This window comes from Strongylocentrotus purpuratus, unplaced genomic scaffold (assembly GCF_000002235.5).
Source record: "Strongylocentrotus purpuratus isolate Spur 01 unplaced genomic scaffold, Spur_5.0 spur5_scaffold_6, whole genome shotgun sequence".
In the NCBI taxonomy this organism is placed as follows: Eukaryota; Metazoa; Echinodermata; class Echinoidea; order Camarodonta; family Strongylocentrotidae; genus Strongylocentrotus; species Strongylocentrotus purpuratus.
Window position 1 is genome coordinate 28459703 of NW_022145612.1, and position 24795 is coordinate 28484497.

Genomic DNA, 24795 nt, shown 5'->3' on the forward strand with positions numbered 1-24795 from the left:
ATGCGAAGTTGGCACGCCTACGTCCGTGCAAATCGGCGAACAAAGCAAACAAAGAGTTAAGAATATATCAAAGCTTTTAAACTGTAGAAAATGGCTTCACTAACTACTCCTCAGCAGACACAGTATATGTACTTTAAAGGGATCCGGTAACTTTGTCTCAGTTTCTGAAACAAAATCCTGGATTTAGCTCATGCTGCAATGATAATTATAAACCTTTAGGTCAGTCAGGAACCCCATTACTTTTACAGGCCGATCGCCTGTCTGATTATCAAGATATTTATGATTGGAAATCGAAACCAAATTTTCATAAGACTGCAGTCTATTGGGGGAAATGAGTATGGTAAAACCGGCCACTCAAAGATTTTTACTTTTTTGAGGTACTTCTTGATCATTTTGAAGCGCAATTTTTTTTAGGGCTTCAATATTCAACCAGATCACAGACACTGATAGCCGTCTCAGATTTAACATTGTTAAACGATACCTTTAAATACCGGTACCATATGCAGGGGAAAGGAATAGAGGAAAGACTGTATCTTGACTTAATAAACTCTAGACTTTGTACTTTTTTTAGAGATGCCACTGTACATTCAATCAAAACTCAGATCTTCTGAAACTATTGATCTAATTTCCCCCTGGATTCTCAGAAGTGTCATCTAAATTGAGCCCTTATCAAGAACATGAGGACCTCGTTGAGTAGCAGGTACCGGTATGTGTTATCTCTGACAGTGTGCCTTCCTCTTGTTCCCGTTACCACATCCTCCAGGAAGTCTATTATTCCACCAAGGTCTACAGGATGTCACTACAGTGCGTCTCAAAAAAACAGTCTTGCCTCTCCTGACAATGGACAGTCAACCTGTTCTAAACGTCGAGCCACTTCTACTACCCATCCTCTCCAACCGGCGCTATAGTTCTCCTTAGAACTATAAGCTAAGAAAGATAACCAACAGTCTTTTTCAAGACTACCAAAAGTCCTTTTCAGGAATACACACACTCAAGAAAGAAAGATTAGAGAGAGTCCTTTCCAGGTTTTCCCCAATCCTCTCTCACATGGTGCAACCGCAAGCCTACAAAAAAAAATATACCCAAACTTGGCAGATTACCATTCAAAGGTTATAACCTGTGTGACCTGGAAATACATTTCATTTTAAAGAGTAGCTAATATTCTGTCGTATGGTACCTTATTCATAACTCTGCCTGCCTTGCTTTAAATGAGCCGCAGCATTTAAATAGTAATTTAAAAATTATGACTATTTAATTATAAGCTTCTAAAGTTGTGTATAATTTTTTTTGATACGCACTGTATATCAAAAACTAACCAGGATTTCACTTTAACTCATATTCCTCCAAAAAAAAAAAAAAAAATCCATGTCCTGCTTTGTGGAGTTAAAATAAATCATTGAATATATTGTACAGTCATATCAAGCTATGCTGTAGGAGTAAATGGAAATATTTTAAAAAGAAATTATAAGTAATTCTTAAAAGAATTTTAGCGCAGAATAACTTATTTGGCAGTGAAGTAGCAAAGAAACATTCATTATGGTCCACATCACTGATTGATGGGGGCTACAAAAATTTGCAAGATGGTTGGAATTAATCTATTCTGGACATATTCAACTCTAATTCAGCTGCTAATTTGTTGATTATCCACACTCATTTCCAGTACATGCAGCAATACCTCTCCAACATACATCTGTGATTTGCTGGTTGGACAAGTTCTATTCAAATACATCCTTTCTTTTCCGAACAGCTGCTGGGGCTGTCTCCCCTTACAGATTCAGGTTAGTGTTGATCGCAGGACACCCTCAGCTATATACCTACGCGTTGATGATAAGAGGTTCTTTATCAGAGAATCTATCGATCCAAGGCCCGTTCTCTGTGCAGTTCCCTACACTAACAATGCAGTCGTCTATATAGCCGTTCATAGGGACAGGGTGGATGTCGGCATTGATGGCTAATACATTCTCTAGGCACACGTTGGGTATGTGGTTGGGTATGTGATTGCCCTGTAACGACTCCGTGTCCGACAGGTTCTGATTCTCGTCTCGCTCTGGCTCTCCAAAGTAGCGCCAGGGTTTCCTCCGTCTGGAAGAGTAGAGAAAAGAGCAGCAAATTAAATCAAAGTTTGTTTTCATGATTATCTTTATCTTTTTTTTTTTCAATACTAAACACCACTGCTCTAGTTGATATTCATCCCTTGCAGCAAGATCTCCTTTCTTTTTTCTTTCCTTTTTTTCCATTTCCTTTTTATTCCTGACTTCTTATCATCCACATACGTCCCCAGACCACAGTGACAATATTGATGCCTTGAGAAGCTTTGTAAGTTTATAATAACATTAATTCATAAAATGCCACAGAAATGTTTAATCCTTTGCACTGATCTAATTAGGGGATAACGTTCTGTTCCATGGCCAGGATGGGGGAATTAATCTAAAATGTTTCTCAGACTGGGAAGATCCAATCAATGAACAACTGGGGAGTGTTTCACAAAAACTAAGATTGACTTAAGTAGGACTTAACTATGGCATGCTGTTCAGGCCACTGGTTGTTCTCACTATTCCTGGCATTGTACTCCCAAGGGATGTACAAATTGTGGTCACAAATGCACAGACTTCACAATTTTGTAAAGTTTATTATTGAAGGAAAATATCATGTAAAGATCATAATTTGTAAGGTTTTTTCCTCTAATTTTACATCTAGTTCAAGACTTATTAAGGGCATAAATCGCCTATCATATAGTATAAGTCCAATATTGAATAAAATTAAGTTTACAATGTAAGTAACTTTTTTTCCCACAATGAATGATCAATCATTCAGTGGCATGAATGGCCTGCCATAGTTCAAGTCCAATTACTTAAGCCAATCTTAGTCTTTGTGAAACACCCCCCTGGTCGATCTACAAGTATGATGATCAGAATACAGATTATGCGTAGATTAGATGAGCACAACGGCTTATCTACACAGTCTGGTGTAAACAGAGTCACAAATAGGGCTCATCGAGCAAACTTACATTGACCTATACGCAAACATTGCCTGCACTCAAGGGCATAAAAAAAAGGACTGTCCTCTAAAAACTTTGGCAAGTCGCCAGCAAGGCTATCATGAAGGGCAAAATAAGGGCAAGACCTTGGCAAAATGAATATAAAAATAGTCTCTATATAATTAATATAATATATTAATATAATATAATTAAACTGTTTGATATACCTCTGTCAACACAAAAATATCTGTGCATATAAAACGAGGTCTGATTTAAAAAAAATAAAAGTCAAACTTGCATATCGTCTCTTTGGATCTAGAAGGGCATTAAACTCACTTTGACAAAGATTTATAATGCCCTTCTGGCTCTCAACAGATGATATTTTCACCTTAGATTTACTCAAATATCATATATTCAATAGAATGTTAACTCTGTGTAGAGGTATACAAGTTTTAGGACCTTTCTGACCCTTCTGACTCTCTCTCTCTCTCTCTCTCTCTCTCTCTCTCTATATATATATATATATAAAACCTGCTTTAGCGACCACCTGTATAGAAAGACCACCTGTCTATAAAGACCACATTTTTTTTGTTTCCCTCGAAAATGCTGCCTCATTGGAACATATATATACTGAAGGAACCTGTACATAAAGACCACCTGCCTTTCAAGACCACTTTTCTTGTCTCCTTGAGTGGTCTTTATATACAGGTTTCACTGTATATAAATACTGGAATTGTCTCACTCACCCTTTACCCCACTGGTACTCCCATATACAGAATGCACCGTAGATGAGGGCGACGGCGAAGCAAGAGGCAGCGATGTAGGTGGAGGCCCAGTTGAAACCTAGGTTATCATTCAGTACTCCTCCAACCACAGGGCCTAAGAAACTCCTAAAACAAAGAAAAAAGGACATCAAATTATCCAGATTTCAGGAAAAATGTTCATATCGTATTATCAAGGAAAAGGAAATCACATTGATAACAGGCTTGTAGCTGTGGATGTGGATTTTCAAATTAATACAGTCAGACCCAATTTAGCTACCACCTGGATAGAAAGACAACATGAATATAAAGACCACATTTTCCATTTCCCTTGGGTGGTACTTTACCATGAAACCTGTATAAAAGGAACCTGTACATAACGACCATCTTGCCTGTAAAGACCATTCTAATGGTCTCCTTAGGTGGTCTTTGTATACATTTTGTCTCACTGCATTACTTGAAGATAAGGATCTTATTACATAACAATATCGAGACAGAAAACCACAAGAATGGATTAAACTCAGTATGTAATGCTCTTCTTACAGATAGTTGTTTGGACTTTATTGTTTGTTGGAAAGATTCCAACATCTCAAGCAGGTACTGTTTCATATCCCATATTACTTGCCAAATGAGAGGAAAATAATTCCAGGGGGGGGGGGGTGTTTCACAAAGATTTTAAGTCAAACTTAACTCTAAGTTGGACTTAAATATTATGGAGAGCCATTTGTAGCCTTATAATGAAATATATTCAAAAGCAAACATTCAAGTATTTTAGATTTTCATAAATTCCACATCAAGAACATGAAATCCCCCATGTTAATAGAAAATATGAATGATTTGAATCAACATGTTATGCCTTTTCAAATAACTTTTACAAAATATTTACAAGGATGCTAACGGCTTTCCATAATTTTAAGTCCAACTTAGAGATAAGTTTAACTTAGGATCTTTGTGAAACACCCCCCTGGATACACTTTCTGATTAAATGGATTAAATGACTCACCCTAATGAGAAACAGCCACTGAACACACCAGAAACTAGACCATTGGTGGCCATGTCATCCGGAAACCCATACCATCTGAAAACAGAATAGAGAGCAACAAAAATACAATAACAATAATGATGTTTCTTTGATGTTTGATGATGATGATCTTTTTTACCTGACTTCTTTAAAGAAAGCAGGTTAATTCTTGTAAGTAAGCAGCCAGGGGACTGACAGCTTTATCAGAGGGACTTGGTCTTAGAAAATTCATTGTATACAAGTATATTATGAGCCAAGATGGATTTCAATATATTACAATGTATTACAACGTATACACCAAAGAAAGAAATGGCTAGAACAATATACACGTAGGAGCGTGTTTCACAAAAAAATGCATCTACCAATAAGTATTTTCTCTCATAGCGGTATTATACTTAAAGAGCAGCACAATAAATATCTTGAAATTGGAATTTTTAAAAACTACAATATGCTGGAAGGTACTACTGAACTGTTTAGGGTTTAAAAAGTGGATGAAGCTTGCATTGAGTATAACTTTGTCTAAAACTGCTTGAAAACAAATGTTGGTAGAATATTTAATACCGTAAGGTTTATCTATATTATCTGTGTGCATCTTGTACATGTTCTTAGTGGGAAATAATGTCAAGATTATCTCAAAATGACATTACTCAAGATAAATTGTAATCATGCGATTAAAACAAATCCAGCTTAGTTCAGGATTAAAAGATTTAATTGACTATTTAAGGACATCTATCAACAACAAAAATATATATATATTATCGACCACAGCAAAAAAATCTTACAATAGTATCCTGACAACGGATGAGCTTACAAGAGCTTTGTATTATCTCCAAATATGATTAGTACACATTGGATTGGGAATAATGAGAAATTACAGGAGAGCTTTGTATTATCTCTCAATGCGATTGTTATACAGAGGTTTGGGAGTAATGACAAATTCTTAGAACTGATGGAAAAGAAGATTTACCTTGCAGATACCATCATATCTAGAAAGATAGGCATACAAGCACAGCCTATGGAGATACCGCATATACTCAATGCTACTATCACAATCCACAGATGGCTGAAATTGAGGGGAAAAAACATTGAATAATACATAAAATTGCATTTTATTACGTGAAAAGGGAAAAAGAGCTGTATATGTAACTGATGTAGTTTATTCAAATCTGTTGCATATGCTTGTTAGCAAGCCTACAAGTATATCTCTCTGCACATTTATAACCTTGGCTTTCCATATGGTATTCAATATATTAATGCAAGATCTGAATAGCTCTGAAACAGGCAGAGGAGAATGAAACATATGAGTGAGTGAGTGAGAGAGAGAGAGAGAGAGAGAGAGAGAGAGAGAGAGAGAGAGAAAGAAAGAAAGGGAGAGAGAGAGAGAGAGAGAGAGAGGAAGAGAGAGAGAGAGAGAGAGAGAGAGAGAGAGAGAGAGAGATATGAAATGAGGTTTATCAAAATACAATCTAACCATACTTAAAATATCACAAAAGCTTATTGTAATATACAATACCTCTTTCTGATATAATTTTTTTTGAGTCAGGTTCCAACTACAAACCAATTGCTTGGGATATTGCAGAATTGGTAAATGTTTGCTCTTCCACAATAATATTGAAACAAATCTATTTGCTATACCAAAGGTTTGTTGCCAGAGATGATGTTGCTCCGTTTCTATTCACTTGTGGATTCAGTAACAGGTTAGCTCTGGGGGGTGGGGGGGGGGGGGGGTGTTTCACAAAGATCTTAAGTCAAACTTGAACTCTAAGTTGGGCTTAAAAGTTATGGAAAGCCATTTATAGTGTTAAAAAATATATATTCAAAGGCCCAAATTCAAGTATTTTAGACTTTTTATCAATTCCATATCAAGAACATGAAATCTCCTTGATAATAGAAAATATGAATGATTTGAATTAACATTTTATGCCTTTTAAAATAATGTGTACAAAATATTTTCATAGATGCTAGAACGGCTTTCCATAATTGTTAAGTCCAACTTAGAGATAAATTCAACTAAGGATCTTTGTGAAACATCCCCCAGGTAAGCTGGTACAAGACGACACAAACTACCAGCAATTAAAGAAATTCAATTCCTATCTTCAAGGGGGCCTGATCATTAAATAGATTGTTGTGTAATGTTCTGTGAACAGTGTATTTCTATTTCTGGTAGTCTGTTTAAATATAACTTTATCTTTCTCCTTCAACACTTCTTTTCTCTTGCCATCTGTCTTTGAGTATTTATGTTTACGTGATGCACATATTAAAATTCTTAATGGTTATCAACTATGTTCATTGTTTTTTGATATGCCAGTGTGAGCCAATTTCCTCTGTTTTTGAAATATGGATAAATAAATATTCTGATTCCAAAGTTTACTGATATTCTTTCTTTTATTCATTACAATGGCTTATATTTATAATATATTTTAATAAACCCCACATCAATCATATTATATAAAATCAAATTAAGTAATCAAGATGATTCACAATTCTTTTCTTGATCTCAAATGCTACGTACACATAATTAAAATAGAATAAACAAACATTGAACTTTTTACCTTCTTACCCTGAGTCTAAAGGACTTTAAACCAATAAAACAAGATATACAACTTGAAGGATCAACAATAGTTGAATTGATAGAATAAGACTATGGACCAAAATTACCCACTCATCAAAGTTTAATCGGCACTACCCACCACCCATGAATTATTACGATCAATAATTAACCTCCACTTCTCACAAACTTTCTTACAAAAAAACAATCGATATAAATGGCGATATGTTTCCCCCTAAAGCCAAATTATTTAAATTTCATTACTGTGTTTTCTTTGTATTTTCTCTTGCTTTTTGTATTCTATGATTCATTGCAGAAACCTGCCTTAAATCTGTATAGGTTCATGGACCTGGTCATGATTTTTAAATAGAGAATGAAAAAATTCAAAAAAGGAGACTTACTTGGGTAAATGCAGCAATGGAGATGGACCAACCAACAAGAAAGAAGCACCCATTATAATGAAGCCTATGATGGCCATTAAGCGTGTCCTTCCCTATATAATCAAGAAGTATTGAAAAAGTATTGTAAATTAAAACTTGCAGATACAGGTGTCTTTGTCCTATATGCAGGTATACACTTGAATAAAAGGGCAACTTGCAAGGGCAAAAACATTACACACAATGCAGGAAAATATTCACAAAATCAGAACTATTAAACTACCAAAATAGGATCAGAAGTATTTAATATGATATTTAAACAGGACTGAATATTACTATAAATATGAATGGACCATTTTTGTAATCATTAATCAAATTTAATGCATAAATCTTTGTTAAGTGCCATGTTACAAAATTATTTCATTCACCTGTGACGAATAACTGTATTTCGATAGTCAGAATACAAATGGCATACATTAATTGTTGCTAGGTAGGACGAGCCATAATGTTTGTCCTAGCTAACAACACGTAATGTATGAAATTCAGACTACTGCAATACAATTATTTGTAACAGGTAAATGAAATAATTTGTAATGAGGCACTTAACAAAGATTTGGGCATTAAATTAATTTGATTACAGTACAAAAATGGCCTATTAATTGTCTTGGCAAATGATGATCATACCTGTTTATCAGACAGGTAGCCCCACAGTGGCATGGTCAATGCATATAGACCTCCAAGTAGTAGGAATAATACACCAGCTACGGGTGTGCTCACTCCAAACTGTGAAAGAGAAAACACCAATGAAAAAAATCACAAATAGTCAAATGTAATAAAACTTAAATATAGGGTAATATATCATTGTACTTCAGTAGAAGTAGAAATAATAGACCAGCTAAGGGGGTACTCCCTCCAAACTGTGAAAGAGAAAACACAAATAAACTTTTTTTAAATCACAAATAGTCAAAAAACTTGAATAGTAATAAAACTTGAATATCTGGTTATATCATGGTACTTCAGTTTATTACTAGTACAGTCAAACCTGTCTATAGCGACCGCCCAAGGGAAACACAAAAAGTGGTCTTTGTAGACAGGTTCCTTTAGTACATGTTTCAATGAGAAACGATTTTCAAGGGAAACAAAAAATGTGGTCTTTGTAGACAGGGGGTCAATCACTAAAGCAGGTTTGACTGTAGTAATAAAGTAACACAAAAAATATAATGGACATCATTCACTCCTTTCAAGTAGGGAATGCCTTTTTTCAAAAACACCAGAAGCTTTCTTTCCAGGTCAATATGTCAAATTGATGAATCACAATTTTGGTTTCTTTGCAAAATATTGCAGACTTTAACAACAAAAATTATTGGTTGGGAGGTCCTTGATCTAAAGACATCAACCGGCATGGTCCACTGAGTCACTTGTCATCCTGCCTGCCACATCAAATCAACCTTACTTCTCTTCTTAGGGGTCACCTAGGGACTAAATCAAATTAACTGACAGTGCTTGACACTAACCAATTCCGGACAAGGTGCCTAGAGGACGATTCAAACTTCCTGGTAGACTTATTAATTTATGTCACCTTGCAATACTCAACTTTGGGGGTGGGGGTTGTTTATAATAAGGTATCAGTAATATGTAATGTTATTGATTTATACATATGTACTAATATCTCTTGAGCATATTGTTTACTGGAAGAAAGACCTTTTTTAATTCAAACTCTTGGCCTTAAAAGCTTACATTCTCATCTCATTAACAAACAAACATTTACAAACAAACATTTACAAACAAACATTTACAAACAAACATACAAACAAACAAACAAGCATGTTAAAGTCAAGAGGCAAATGATTCTTCAAACTATTTCCCATCAATCTCATTACAAATGTCTTAAATTAGATTTACAAAATTACAAAAATGATATGAAAATCAGCTCAGCAATGAAATGTATTCATTTCTAATTTAACTGATGGCAGTGTCTTTAATAATTGGGTTGTTGATCAACAAACATTATGTGGGGATTGTCCTTGGGGTAGTTATCTTTGGAGGGTATAGTATTTATCCAAATACATTTACAACTGGACCTTTCAATATCCAAGTCATTGTGATCTACTTGGAAACTAACAGGGGACATACCCAGCACAGGAAAGACCTTCAATATTTCATTACATCCTGTATTAGCTGGACAAAGTCAAGGATTAACACCAACAGCTAGTGCACTTTCTCTTTATATGAAAATATAATAGAATAACGTCATCAGCAGCCGGCATGTGGATCCAATGCATTACAAGGTGACAATACTTTCCAAAGATAGATTCATGGGAACTGGGTTACTTCAGTGTTCGGTCAAACAATGGTTTCACAATGTCATTCATAAACGTGATGACTGCGTTGCAATAATTACCTATTAATTCTTACATGTACGTACAGTAGTATTATTACAATATCCATCTCACAAACAGGGCTATTACCTATTATTATCTATAAAATGTATCTGAACCCATGTCACACAGCTTTATTACTTAAATGACCAACTTCAACCATCCACTTCTCTTTCTGCGCACAATAAGTGGTCTTGAAAGCTGTAAAGTCCTACAACAAGCTATATAATATGGTGTGTTTAAAAAACTACAAATAAATATCTGCCAAATCCTGATGCTAATAAAAAGTCAAAAAAATGACAAGTCAAAAAATGAAGGGAAGAGGACATGTAGAACAGGCAGAAGATGAAAAAAGGAATGTGATGATAATAAAATTAGACAGTGATTCACAATTTCAGAAGGGTTGCTTCTAGACATGTGTTGTGCATCTGTCTCTAAGGTGATCCCTCATCCCATCAAATATGACATGTGCCTGTTTTGTTTCGGCCGGTTGATTTCTCTTTAGTTTTCTCTACAGAGAAGAGCTTGCTTGCCAGCCATGAGTCAGTGATAGTTAGGAGCTTTCCCTTCAGCCATAAGCCATGATTAAACCTTGACAAACTCAAAATGACATCTCTTGTATAGAAAAGAGAAGTGACAAATACTTGAGTTCTACTTTCCCCATACATGCCTGTATTTCATTTTAATTTAATTGAAAGACACCCACAACTCCTGAATATCAACAGATGTTTGTTTAACTTAAATCTAACAGATGTAAAATGCTGAAGTAAACAAATATTTGAAAAATAATAATAACAACATTAAGCACAGATACAAACAAACAAATGAGAACTACATCAATAACAACTTTGTTTAAACATAGTAACAGAGATTGAAAGCAATAACTACATAAAACAATTATTACATTAACATATAATTATATAAACATACAAAAAAAATCAATAACAACAAACAAACAAATTAGAAAACTATATTTAAACATGACTTCTTATTTTTGTAATAGTTTCAAGTGATATTAATAGACTTGCTTATCATACCAATCATACCAAAGGCCTCAGGAGATGTTATCTTATCTTTGTACACTTCTGCAGAATCATGATCCTTTTTCCAATTACCAGAATATTCCACTTGAGGACCCCTCTACCATTGAACCCCCTTTCGGGAAACCACCCATCCCTCCGAACCCCATTTCTTTGGGAGTAGGGAATTAGAAGGAAGAAGAACAGGTATCAAAGGATTGACTTACCGTTTCCAGATGTAATGAAAGAGTTGGATCAAGGAAAGTCATTGCACACGCACAAACTATGATAGCTGCAGACATGGGCCAAATCACGGGAATCATCATGAAGTTGGACAGTGATCCAGGTTTGGGTTTCTCCTTGCTTGGAGCTATCAAGGCAAACATGTAATTAGTTGATTAATCAATAACCTCCCCACCATCATTATCACCATCAACATCATCATCATCATCATCACTGTCTTGACGCTTGAGGATTGTCATTGTCATTAGCATCCTATCATCAATCTCCCCATCATCATTATCATCATTATCATCATTATCATCATTATCATCATTATCATCATTATCATCATCATCATCATCATCACTGTCATCAGGATTGTCCTTGTCATTGTCATCTTATCATCACCACTGCGTATCAATGTTATGCTTGTTATCACAAGAAATATAATACCATAAAGTTCACAATACTAGCCTCTGTCATCTTCATCTACACCTTCTATGTCTTTACTATCATCAAAATGAACAATGAATCTTTAAATTTTAGCAAACAAATACACCATTGCCATCACCACCACCAGCATCATCATCAACCAACAGCATTATCAGTTTTTAGCTCTATTTTTTCCTTCATAGGTTTAAAGTAGAAACCTTCATATCTCCATATGATTGACAAATTATCACAATTCACAATCTCTATCAGTCTTTGTGAGCTACACTTACTCCATCATTGTTGAAATAAACATTGTAAAGTATTCATTTCTGTTTTACTAAAAATAAATGGCGATTTCACATCAACAATGAAACTTGTAACTCACTTGTAAATATTCACGATACTTGTTTGGTTTTAAATCTTTTAATTTATCATAAATTTACTTTATATCAGGTACTTTTTACTCTGTAAATTCAACAACTTCAGTTCAGTTCAGTTCAGTTTATTAAGATCATCATTTCGCAGCCTCCAGTGAATTGCATCATCGCATGACACTGTACAATTAAAATCATACCATATTTCTTTAACGATTGTTTGAAATAATACCAGTTAAAATAAAATAAAATAAACAATGAATCTTAATCAATACTTAGTTCATATCCTAGTGACAATGCACAATAAGTATTATGAGCAATAAGAATGATGGCAATACTTCAGCTCTTAGCTGCACTTTCAATGATTCTTATTTCAATAAACCAATACAATACAATGTAATAAACTTCACAAAACAAACAAAGTCAATATCTATATGTATTGTGATTAAAAAAAAATTAAAAAATAGAGAAGTTTCTTACTTTCTTTAGGAATGATAAAGGCAGTGATAAAGAGTACCAGAAGATCCAAGACACCAAGCACAATAAATGGAAGTTTATAACCTCCAATCTGAAACAAGATAATAAAAGATCTATTTTTTACACAGATATTAAGGTCAGGGTCCTGTTCCATAAAACGTGTTATCAATAACAAGGTACACAATAAATGGTTATAAGCTACTGAGACGGGTTCCATTTGATTGGCAGAGAGCGAATTTGTCATAGAATTCTAGTACTACTGAATTTGTTCTTGATAACAAGTTTTAAGCAACATGACCCAGATTGCATTGTACCATCTTCCTGGAAGAGTGATGGGGAAAACACATCTATCAGGGTTAAACTCATATCAGGGTTGCATCTCAACTACTTTGTAAACCAGAAGTTTGTTAGAAATCACCTTATAATGGCAATATGCAGAATATCTATAAGAAATAAACACCAATTTAAAAAAACATTCTACACTAATCCAATGAACAAGTTTTGCCAAACCAACACAATACATGTAGGTCGATTGCGATTAACTACCTTTCAGGAGTTTTGTGTAAAGTATTTCTTAAGTATTCAGCCTAGGCCGCATAATACTGATCCAAGCCAACACAATACATGTAGGTCGATTGAGATGAAATACCTTTAATAAGGAGTTTTGTGTAAAATATTTCTTTAGTACCGGTATTCAGACACATAATACTGATCCAAGTTGGCAAGAGCTTTTGAATACCTTGCACAGACACATGACTTCTGTTATTTTGCCATTAAAAAATGAGAAAGTACAAAGATAAAGTAACATGGGTCACAACACTTTTTCATTTAATTATTTCTTTGCTTATAATGTTTGTAAGTCAACAGAGTCACTAAATGCTGAGTAAGCTTTACTAAAACAAGCATGAGCAAGTTGTGAAGCTTATGGGTCAGTCATAAAATCAGTCTTCCAGGGCGATATATCTGATGGACTTTATCATTTTATTTTAGTGAAGCAAATTTAGCTCACAAAATATCTCACAATTTTAAGGAAATGTTTTGGAAAATAAAATATATACATTTTGTAATAGCTATCACAAGAAAACAAATTTTCTTTGAACATTTTAAATATCATGTATAAACAGAAAATGGTACATTATTTTTGCATTTTTTGATGAAATATCTGAGCTGGAGTCCACCATTCAAACAATTCCTTAAAGTCCCTTTAAAGTTTTGGGAGCCCAAACAATTTGATGGCAAATTTCACTTAAATTGTATCATAATGTGAAACAGGATGTCATTTAAGACACATTTCTGTAAGGATTTTCAAAACAAATGTGTTTGAATTTGAATATTGATGAAAGAATTCAAAATTTAGGTTTTCTGTGTACAACAGAAAACCCAAAATATGTTTTCTTTTATCAATATTTGTCTTCAGACAATTTTTATGGACGGAAATCTTTGCAGAAGTGAAATGCCATCCTCTTTCACATTATGATACAATTTAAGTGAAATTTTGCCATCAAATGTTAGGCCATTTTGAGGTCCCAACACTTTAGAGGGGCTTTAAGTTCTAAACAATGAAAAGTTTTGATGAATTACCTTATACAGAGCTCCTCCTAATGCTGGTCCAATCATCAGACCTAATCCGGAAAACGTCTCCAGATATCCCTTTAAAAGAAAAATAAGAAAAGAGAGAATGCTCATTACCATGTTTGTAGATTACAAAAGTAAGTGTTTTTTCTTTGTTTGTTTATTTGTTTGTGTGCGTTTGTGTTTGTTTTTATGTTTTTGCATAATGCATACCTTGCATTCTGTCGTTAAACTACTACAAATCTAGTTATGAAACTTTCACAATATTATACTGATATTGCCCGGTTGGGGCTAAATTAACTTCGGGTTGAAATATAACATTTTTGGGACCGCCGAATGGAGCTATATTTTCCCCAAGGGATTTTATATATGCTGGAAAATATTACTCCGCACTGTCAAAAGAATGTTTATTACACTTCTTCCAGCCAATATCTGTTATATCAGATAACCTTGATTACTATGATAAACATACATGTACACATAATATTAGGAGCAGTTGCGATCTCGTGCCTTGTTTTATTCTTGAGCCATCCAGCCTTCTTGGAATTGAGCACAATCAGAAACAATGGGTCTCATGACATGTATGTTTGAAAAAGTACATTTACATTGCCACCTTGAACCATATAATCTTCCTAGAAATAATCACAAAACAAACATATCTGACTGTGCAAAGTGAAAGAAACACATAGTTTGGCAAATTGTCCAGTAAATCACCTTTAAAAAAAAAAAAAAGTTTTTTAATGCATGCCATGTGTCCATTATCATACATTACATCAACTTCAATGCAAAGGGAATTTTATAGAATTTTATCAAAAAAGACAGCACGATATGTTAGGAAATGACGTGATTGTGCTTGGAATCGATTTGTTTGTTTTCTAAATATTTGGATAAGTTTGGAGAGTAAAAAAAGTATATTATATATCCCCTAAAAAAATATTTAGAATTATAGACAGTGTTATCATAAACTTGTGTCTACCGGTAAATATAAAGAACAATTGAGCAACACTCTGAGCCTAAATCAGTGACTCACATTCACAAAAGGGTGAGAGAGAAAAAAAGAATGCAATATTTGAAGACATATGTTAAACTGTCATAAATTTTCTTTCACTGGAATTAATCTTACATGTACATTACATGTACTTCCAAAAAAGGCTGGCCACTGATAGATGGTTTCTCTGAAAGCATGGTAAAATACAGGATAATGACACTCCTTTTATTATCTTTGTATGTTTACTGACGCCAAACCAGTCAGTATTGAAGGAAATATACAGGGTATTGACACTCCTTTATCAGTGTATTTTTGTGTTAAATTCAATCAAAACCAGTGAGTATTGAAGGTTGTACAAAATAAGGTGAATAACCATCTGTTACTTCCTAAACCCATCACAGGTTGACCAAAATATTTGTAGGAAAAAACAACAAAAAAAGGAAATCAGCCACAAAGTTCCACATTTTCTGACATTTATACATATGGCCTTCAAATGCCATCAAATTTACTTGAATAGAAAAAAGCGTACATCCACCAAACACTTACATGTAAATGGAGTTAAATGTGTGAAAAGTAACAAACAAATTAATTAACATGGGCGCAAGAGTCTTGACCATCTTTTGCTTTTCATCTAATGACAATACATCACTTCCTCCATCCTTTTTCTAAGTGGATGTGAGATAGTATTATATCATCGTGAATTTCTTTTTAGTTTGATATCTACAAGCACTTCTGGCATTATCTGGTTCGAGATGCATTTCAAAGGGATATTATTAAGGTGAAGCATAGTGAGAAGGTATTCTATAACAAAGAGAAGGATCAACATGGGAATGAAAAGCATGAAGGAGGAATGATGATAACAAAAGTAAGAGGGAGCAAGAGTAATCCTGCGTACAGGTGGAACTGAGAGGTGAACACTGACTTGGAGAAAAGTAAACAATTTAAAGATCATTAACCCTGATCGCTGGATGTAAACAGAATCTAATTGTGTACAAAAAAGTCCACCAAATTATCAAGTTACTTACAGTCATCTGAGCGACATTGTCGGGAAACACCGTAGCCGTCATCGCCATGCCAGCAGTGACAGAAGCCGACGCCCCTAGGGATTCCACACTCCTCAGTAGAAAACAGTAGATGATGAAAGTATTCTTATCCTCTACCCCATCTAATAAACTGAATATGAAAGACGAGGCACGGATGAGATTTACCGGTTGACAACTTGAAAATTGGATGTGGAAGTAGGAGAATGTACCCAAGATGTTTCAAGGATAGAAATTTGATTTCTTGGGGGGAATACAGATGTTGGTTTTTCGTTGTTGGTTTTTCATTGTTCATATTAACGGTGATGGACTCGGGAAAGAGATGGCAGAGGGGCTGTTCTAGTGGAACTTTTATTGAGATTACACCGGAATTAACACTCATATATTCATGAATTTATTCATTATACATTATTCAGTCAACAACACACATTCATAACAAAAGAAATCACAAGATGAGTACACTGGTTGATCATAATTGTCCATCATGTCTTCATTACAAGAATATTGGATCACAGGCAGTTTTTGAGTTACAAAATATGATAAATACCTACAATGAAAATATAAACACATTGTTCACATAAAAATGAAATAGAACATACCCTTTCTAATTTCAGCATAGTTTATTCCATTAGTTAATACCAAAGTTATCAGTACTTTCAGTCACGGTCATTATCTATGCATTAAATTACTCTCAATGTCTATTTTTCGATATACTTTAACAGAATACTTTGAAGAAAAAACAAAAACAAAATACCACTTTACAATGTCAACATTTCATTATGATTTCGTCATGATTTAAAATGACTACAGTACCTTACAGCGCTATGATCGTGAAAGATAATACATGTCACTATTAAGTGTCCTTTGGCAAGGCATTAATTTACATTTGCCACTCCATACCCAGGAGAGAAATGGGGACCTGGTAGGATGACAAAAGCATTTGTGTTTACCTGCCATATGCCCTAACGATGACCATATGGTAGGAATACTTCCCAGGGAGAGGAGATGGTGCACATTGTGCATGAATAAATCCGAAGACTAGGGTAACTATCTGCAAAGGGCTTAGAGACGGCATTTCGTATTAAGCGCTATATAAATCCACATTATTATTATTAAAACATAATGACTTACCCGAAGAGAAGATTACATCCTGCTCCCAAAAAAGTTCCACCAAAAAATAAAAATCTTGGACCTATGACAGTAATCTACATTGGTAGAAAGGGAAACAGAGGGAGAGGAAGATAGGTGAAGGTAAAGAAACTCAATATTTAATAAAAAATGAAATTTGAAACCGGTTAATGAAATGAATACAAAATTCAGGCATTTTCACATCATATGGAAGAAACATTGCAAAACAGCCCACGAGCTCCTTTCATTTCCACATGGAAAATTATCTACATGTATTGATGAATACGATTGAAAATATCTTTTTAGCCACTTTATTAGTACTTTGCTTGTGTGCTTCAATGCATTAATAAACATTACTACCGGTAATGTATGTAGCCTAAAGACTATATTGTTTATCAGGACTTGGAATAACAAGACGTAATATTTTGTTCAAAATTTAAAGAAGAAAAATCCCAAACCATTCAACTTTTAGGCAGCTTCTACAAAAATGTAATCATACTACAATATGAGCTTTGATCATCAACAACAATCTATAATGACCTTGATCTCTAATCTGCCTGTTATCTCCAGTGAAATTGAAGGATTCATTTTGTATCGATCATCAAAACACACATCTGACTTCTTTTTTATAGGTCACTTGTCCATCTATCTTTCTCCATGCGCATGCAGGTGATTTCAACCAACCATTATAATATAATAATAATAATAATAATAATGGGTTCTTGTATAGTGCACATGTCAGTCAGATTTGACCCTCCTGGCACTCCCGATTATTAGGCAAAGAAAAGATTGTCTCTCATTTGATATTCAAGGTGGTTCCTTGAGTTGATTTCAACTGGAAACTTGTTGAAGTAATCCGATACCTATTTGGTGGCAATACCAGGGTTAAACCTTCAGGACAGGATTTTTTTTAGAGAGAGTTGAATTAATCACGTATTGTTTTTTAAAGTGGCAACAATAATTTATTTCATTGTTACATTATATAAAGTAATGTCTCTGGAAACAATATGGGGAGTATATTGTCATATTCAATTTGATTTTTAACACTGATTTCGAAATTCTTAATGAATTGCCACTTTATGGATTTAAAGTTATTTTTTTAATCTTTTTAATTCTTAATATCAAATGCAATATATACATTTAGTCATGAAACAGAAATTAATGCAGTGTGTGCAGAATGTTATGCCATTTCTACTATTAAATGGATGTGGCATATTTTTTTAGGGCTCTGACACTATGAATAGGACAGACAAAGAAAGCGGACAAAATATACAGTTCCTCAGGTAGACAAAGGAATATCCCTTCACTGCTATTATGTAAAAAGGTTAATATACATGTGACACCTGTTCTACACATTTTTACATAATAGCAGTGAAGGGATGTTCTTTTGTCTACCTGAGGAACTGTATATTTTGTCCGCTTTCTTTGTCACTCATATTCATAGTGTGAATCAACAGTTATTGTTCGAGCCACACCATAAAATGTGGAACGATTGTCGCAAAAGGGTGAACGAGAATATGACAGCCTATAGGGCACAGAAATTAACCTACATGTGTTCAACTGTGAACTTTTCACCCTGTGTAAAAATATTCTCACATGCTGTTTTTTCTACAGGTACGTGATTGTAGGTTATTTATTCGGTACATCTGGAAAGCATGTAAATGATACAATCCAAGTCAATTGTATCTTTCCCTGCACCCCGCAATTTCCATACCAGCACATTTTGCATTCTAAAAAAGTCAATACAGCCATATACATTGCAAGAGTGAGTCACCCAATTCTGCATGGCAGAGCTCTACAATATCTATTGTCTTTGTTTGGGCAAGATCACTAATGTAAAGTTTTCAAAGAAGTCAAATTTAACCCCCCCCCCCCCCCCACACACACACACACACACACAAAAGGGAGAAGAAAGAAAAAATGTCCCCTTGCCACTCTAGTGCTATTTATTACAAAATTTACTCAGTCGCTTTTAATATTGTAGTGTAAAACAATATGGTTTGGTTTTGACTTAATTTTATTATAAAATGTCACTAAAATCTTCTAAAACATAAGTCAAGAATTCAAACAAAATCATGATGTATTCTGTAAGATTTTGCATCTCACCAGGAACCACAACCTTTGTATAGAAAGCCATGAATTTATCTCTTCATCCTTTTGTACATGTATATATTGAGTATACATTTGAACTTATGTCTTAAATCTAATATCTCATAGAAATACAGACAACCCATCTTTTCTATGGACAAGCAAAAACAAATTGTATTGATAGTTTTGATACATCAATGACTCTTCAACTTGAGACAGTATGAGAAGTAGGGATGTAGCATACAATAAAATTTAGGCCTATCTGTACATATTAATAACCTTGGTCTAAAATTGACTTGATGTATTATAAAAATCTATTCATTTTGGCCATATTTCTATGCTTTTACCATAATTCATATTCATATTGCATATAATTCATTGAGATTTTTTGTTCTTCTGATGTTAATGGGCACAATCTAATGAACATACATTTGTACATAGGCTTTATTCTAGTAAAAACCCTGAACATAATCAATCTACTCACGTATTTGCCAATGATTGGCGAAGCAATGAAGCTGATTAAAGCATAGACACCAAACACAAGGCCACTCACTGTAGTCGAGACGCCTTTATTCAGGGCCTGCAGACAACCATAAAATGAGAAGAGAAGACAGACAGAATGTGGATTGGGTCTTCTTGAATACATGTACATGTAGATGGTAATGTACACGATTAAAAATGAGATTAAATCATGGTGCCAATTGTATCATAATTTGAGCCATACATACAAGCTTGCAAGGATTTTTGGATGGAAAATAAGACATGGGTTGAAAATTTTGGAACAACTTTTAAGGCCCCTCTAAAGTGTTGGGAGACCCAAATTCGCCAAAAAATGTGTTTGAAGACAAAAATCAAAATTGATTTAAAAAAAAAAATCATAATTTGGGTTTCATTCTTTCATCAATAATTGACTTCATACCCATTTGTTTTGAAAATCCTTGCAGAAATGTGTCTTAAATGACATCCTGTTTCACATTATAATACAATTTACAGGTATGCGAAATTTTGCCATAAAATTTTGTGGGCTCCCAACATTTGAGAGGGGCTTTAAACAGAAATAAATGACATCTTATCAGTCTTTGGTAAATTCAGCTAAACATTTTTCTAAAGGCAGATTTTCTCTCTCTCTCTCTCTCTCTCTCTCTCTCTCTCCTAGCTGGTTCTTTCACCCCTCTTAGAAACAGTTATGATATCTTTAAGTCTTGAGTTAAAACATTAACTTGAGTTCTGGTAAATATAGAAAATATATTATCACAGAATCCAACAAAACTTACACTGAATGTTCAAGAATCAAGATTACAAATAAAATATGTCACACAATTTTGGTAGAAAATGTACAGTGGCAGAGTACCGGTAATGAGCATAGAAAGATGAGGAAATCCGGGTAGGTAGGCCCGACCGACACATAGGTCACTATGTACAAATGGGAGTTGTGGTTTTTATCAAAGATGTTGCCCAGCAGGGAGTTGGAATCACTCCCTGTGGCCAGTAAGTTTTTGTGCATGGTTTTTTCATTTCATTGGTTCAAACAACCAATCTACTGCAGGATAACAATCCAGAACAAATCATAACAATTTTCTCTCAAAATATGATTCCTATACCAGAGCTCAAGATTAATTTTTAACACAATATTTGTATCACAATGATAACAACTTGCCTGGATGTAATCGTTCTGTGAACGATTGGTTCAGCAGAAAAACTTTAAAATGTGATAGGATCATAGGGCAAAATTGATTTGGAATACAAATGAGTATAAAATGTGAAATCAAGTCAGAAATGATTCCAAGCTATATGATGTTAGCCTAATTAGCTGTGTATCAAGTTCGTCATATTAGTAATTATTTTTTTCTTCATAAAACCAATATTGAACTGAGAATGTAATGTAGCCAGAAACTGTTTGGAAAATCATAAATCTGTTCAAGGGATTTGTTCATGCATAAAACATGATTAAATATTAGTTCAAGAAATTGGGAAAAAATGGGAAAGTATATATATGGTACCATAAAACATATTGCATTACCTCGACTGGAAAAAATGGAGCAAGTACAGAGTATAGCATCATGTCTGCGGTGAGCACGAACGCAAAACCAGCGAAAGTGAGCTTCTGATGACGAGTGTAGCGCTTGGGCTTCTTTTTTTGGTCGTCACTGTTGTCATTTGAGTTTGATATTTTTTCCTCATCATTTTTAGCATCATCATCACTTTCATCATGTTCTTCATTTCCCAGTAACGTTCTCTCATCCTCTACCACACAATTGTGTGAAACCGATGGAACATGTTCTTCCGTTCCAGCACAAATATCCTTGGAATTGTTACTATTGTGATTCTCCATTTTATCGCTTGCTTCCACCGCTGGTACATCAATTCATCTAATTTAGACAAAAACGTATACTTCCCAAGGTTGAGGCTCACTTCTGACAATCCTGAAAATACAGCTCTGCCTATATATATATATGAAAGAAAAGTAGTTAATTTAAAAGCAGAATAATTCGAAGAAAATGTATGGTTAAATTTGAAAATGTTAATACAAAAAGTAATTTGACTTATTTAACATGATTAATAAAAAAAATTGAATTGAATTTATTAAACCATATAAAAGCAAAACATATAATATAAAATAGAATAAATTGAACATACTTGAAATACAAAGCAAATATATGGTCAGGCCGACTCAGGACCACACTTCACAAAGAAGCGAATCAATGATTATGATGCAATTAATCCTTTTCACAAAATAACTTGGTAAATTACTTTTTACTAACATCAAGTCATTTTTAACCCAATTTGGAATTGTCCATTTTTTGGTCATAATATTTTTGATTAACTTTAGTCTTTTACACAATATCTGATTTGTTGAAAGTCGAAGAGAGCAATTATACCAGTATCTGATCGCCACAAGCTCCTCTTCTAAAATGGATGATAGAAAATGAAACTGAATGTTTACCTTTACTGAATTACGGTTCAGTTGCACGGTATTGCGAAATCGCAGGAATCATTGGAGCCAATTACGCAATTCGGAAGTATCAGATGTGGTGTAACTTGACTCGAGACTTGGGTCGGGAAAAAAAATCCTCAATTCCCCCCAATTAATGAATTTGCATGTTGCAAAGACAATGCAAATCGAAAATCAAAAGGATACCCCGGCGCCGCATCTATCATACGTGGGGCATGGTTTACAATGCACGAAGTTGATTTGCGATCAGCTGCAGCTATAAGCCAGCTAGCTAAGATCACGGACCAAACTGCGGCGCGTCGGGGTGGTGGTACGTGGAATATGAGGGCGGTTTTGCACCTTATCGGACCACGGCGGCCTCCACGCGCGATGACGATGTTGTGCGAAACCAAAAACATTGCCAAAATGTATGGATCGCGAATTGTATGAGGATATGCGCTTCCTGTGCAGTGGTCTTTTGATGTTTTTCTTCGTTTATTAGTCAAGTTCAATGTAATACACAGAATAAAAAGATATTGTAAAATTATAACACAATAATTACAAATAATAATAACTCGACAGGATGACACATGGAAGCTGAAAACGTTATTTACAATGGGTACCTATTTACAAAGTCAGGCCGCCAATTATAATAATAATAATAAGATATTTGTATACCGCAAATTGCAAATTGCCTCTAAGCGGTTTTTAGAAGAAAATAGCTGATAAGTAAAGGAAACAGAATTTGCATTACAAATTATATCAATTTAAATTACCATTAAAACTTTGCAAATGAAAATAATACATGTACATAATTACAAATCACTATATGGCCTACAACCAAATACAAATAGTTCATAAGTTACTGATAGTATCCTACGGTAATCTACACAAAGTATATTAAAAGGCAAAAGGTCAAAAGAGCTATTCAGGAACAAGACTTGAAGAGATGTGTTTTTAGCATTGTTTTAAATGAATTTACAGAGCTAGCATTGCGAATTTGAAGGGGAAGATTGTTTCAAAGAAAAGCAGCTGCATAAACGAAAGAACGTTGACCATATTGTTTGTATGAAATCCCGCCCCCCCCCCCCCCCCCCCCCCCACTCAGGTTTCGAAATGACCGCATGCGTGTTGCCAAAATGTCCGGTAAAGGGGTACTTTTCGTGCGACAAAGTCCGGCCCGAGAATTGTAAAAAAAGGGGTGTATTTGACTTTTCACCCGGAGATTTCTTTAAAAAGGGGGTGTTTTTTCTTTTTTTTCTCTCATCTATTTGGACTCCTGAGAAAATATTCCGAATTTAGGGGGGTACATTGAGCATTTTTCCTGATTTAGGGGGGTCTCCAAGGCAGGAAAAGCCCGCGAAAAGCCCGCGAAAGGGGGGTTCGGAAATGTTGGTAGTCCTCAGATAGGGGGTGATTTCAAAAAGAGGGAACGAGCATATGCGTACCCTAAATAACACTGAGTGGGGGGGGGGCGGGTATGAAATAGTGTGAGACCGAGAGAGGAGAGATTGAGAAGCAGATCGCAAAGTCCGGACAGGAGTGTATCGAGGAAGGAGTTCAAGGAGGTTTTAGATTATACTCATTAAAGGGCCCATATGACATCGAAATACAAGTGTATTCATGTTGGTGTGCAGTCCTGAATACATCTTTTTTATTTTTTATTTATGCTTCTGAATTTGTTTCATAGATTTTAAAATATTTTTGAAATATTTGTTTTTCAAACTTGCTAAGCTCCACTTCAAAAACCTCCAGATCTCATTCCCCTTGTGACATCATCTGTCGGTCATCAATGAGCTAACTTGTGAAAGTGGCATGTAACTTTGCCAAAGTTGACCACCTGTTACAATACCACAAACAATAGCAACATATAAGTTGCTATGTCAGACATGTCAGACTAAACTAATATTCTAGAATAGACAATGGTATGTAATTTCCCCCAGCTTAGCACACGTTCATAATATAATTGCATGCTTTCATATTACATCATCATTGCCTTCATTTGTCTTCCTGGTGATGCTACAACATGTCTGACATATAGCTACTAAAGAAATAAAATAATCTTAGTAAAAAATCTAGAAATCAGTAAGCACCGTTGACTAAAAAGCCAACTTTTATATACTAAGTTGAGAAAAACAACATAGGTGAAACAACACTACAAACAGTCCTTGAGAAGTTAATCACTATATATATTATCAAGTTAAACATATGCACAACATATTGAAGTTGATTGAAGTTGATTCCATTCCTTGAGTCTCAATTGTGATAGGTACCTTTAGGTGCGGCGATTTCTTTTCATGACCGGGAGGGGGGGGGGGGCTTAAAATGTGTTGCAGTCTTTAGTCAGTATTTGCTATACATATTTTTTCGCTACGCTCCCTCGCATAAGATCCTTCAAAATGTGCCCCCCCCCGGTCATGAAAAGAAATCGCCGCCCCTAGAGGTACCTATCAAATTGAGA

The 24795-nt window shown here is 34.6% G+C and overlaps 1 protein-coding gene across 2 annotated transcripts; it reads right to left on the minus strand.

The window, feature by feature from the left end:
• Positions 1 to 678: 678 nt before the first annotated feature.
• Positions 679 to 22979, minus strand: LOC105437415 (MFS-type transporter SLC18B1-like). Of its 2 annotated transcripts, none has more exons than XM_011663976.2 (14): positions 22347 to 22979; positions 21423 to 21843; positions 19887 to 19982; positions 17318 to 17391; positions 16172 to 16319; positions 14168 to 14236; positions 12590 to 12677; positions 11309 to 11451; positions 8369 to 8467; positions 7709 to 7800; positions 5727 to 5822; positions 4742 to 4816; positions 3724 to 3867; positions 679 to 2082 (listed from the first exon to the last, which is right to left on the minus strand). In XM_011663976.2, the coding sequence occupies exons 2-14, from the start codon at positions 21732 to 21734 to the stop codon at positions 1815 to 1817; spliced, it is 1704 nt and encodes a 567-aa protein (XP_011662278.2). In that variant the 5' UTR covers positions 21735 to 21843; positions 22347 to 22979; the 3' UTR covers positions 679 to 1814. The 2 variants fall into 2 exon arrangements, with proteins under 2 accessions (XP_011662278.2, XP_011662284.2); XM_011663982.2 differs by having other exon boundaries at positions 22282 to 22356.
• Positions 22980 to 24795: the final 1816 nt, after the last annotated feature.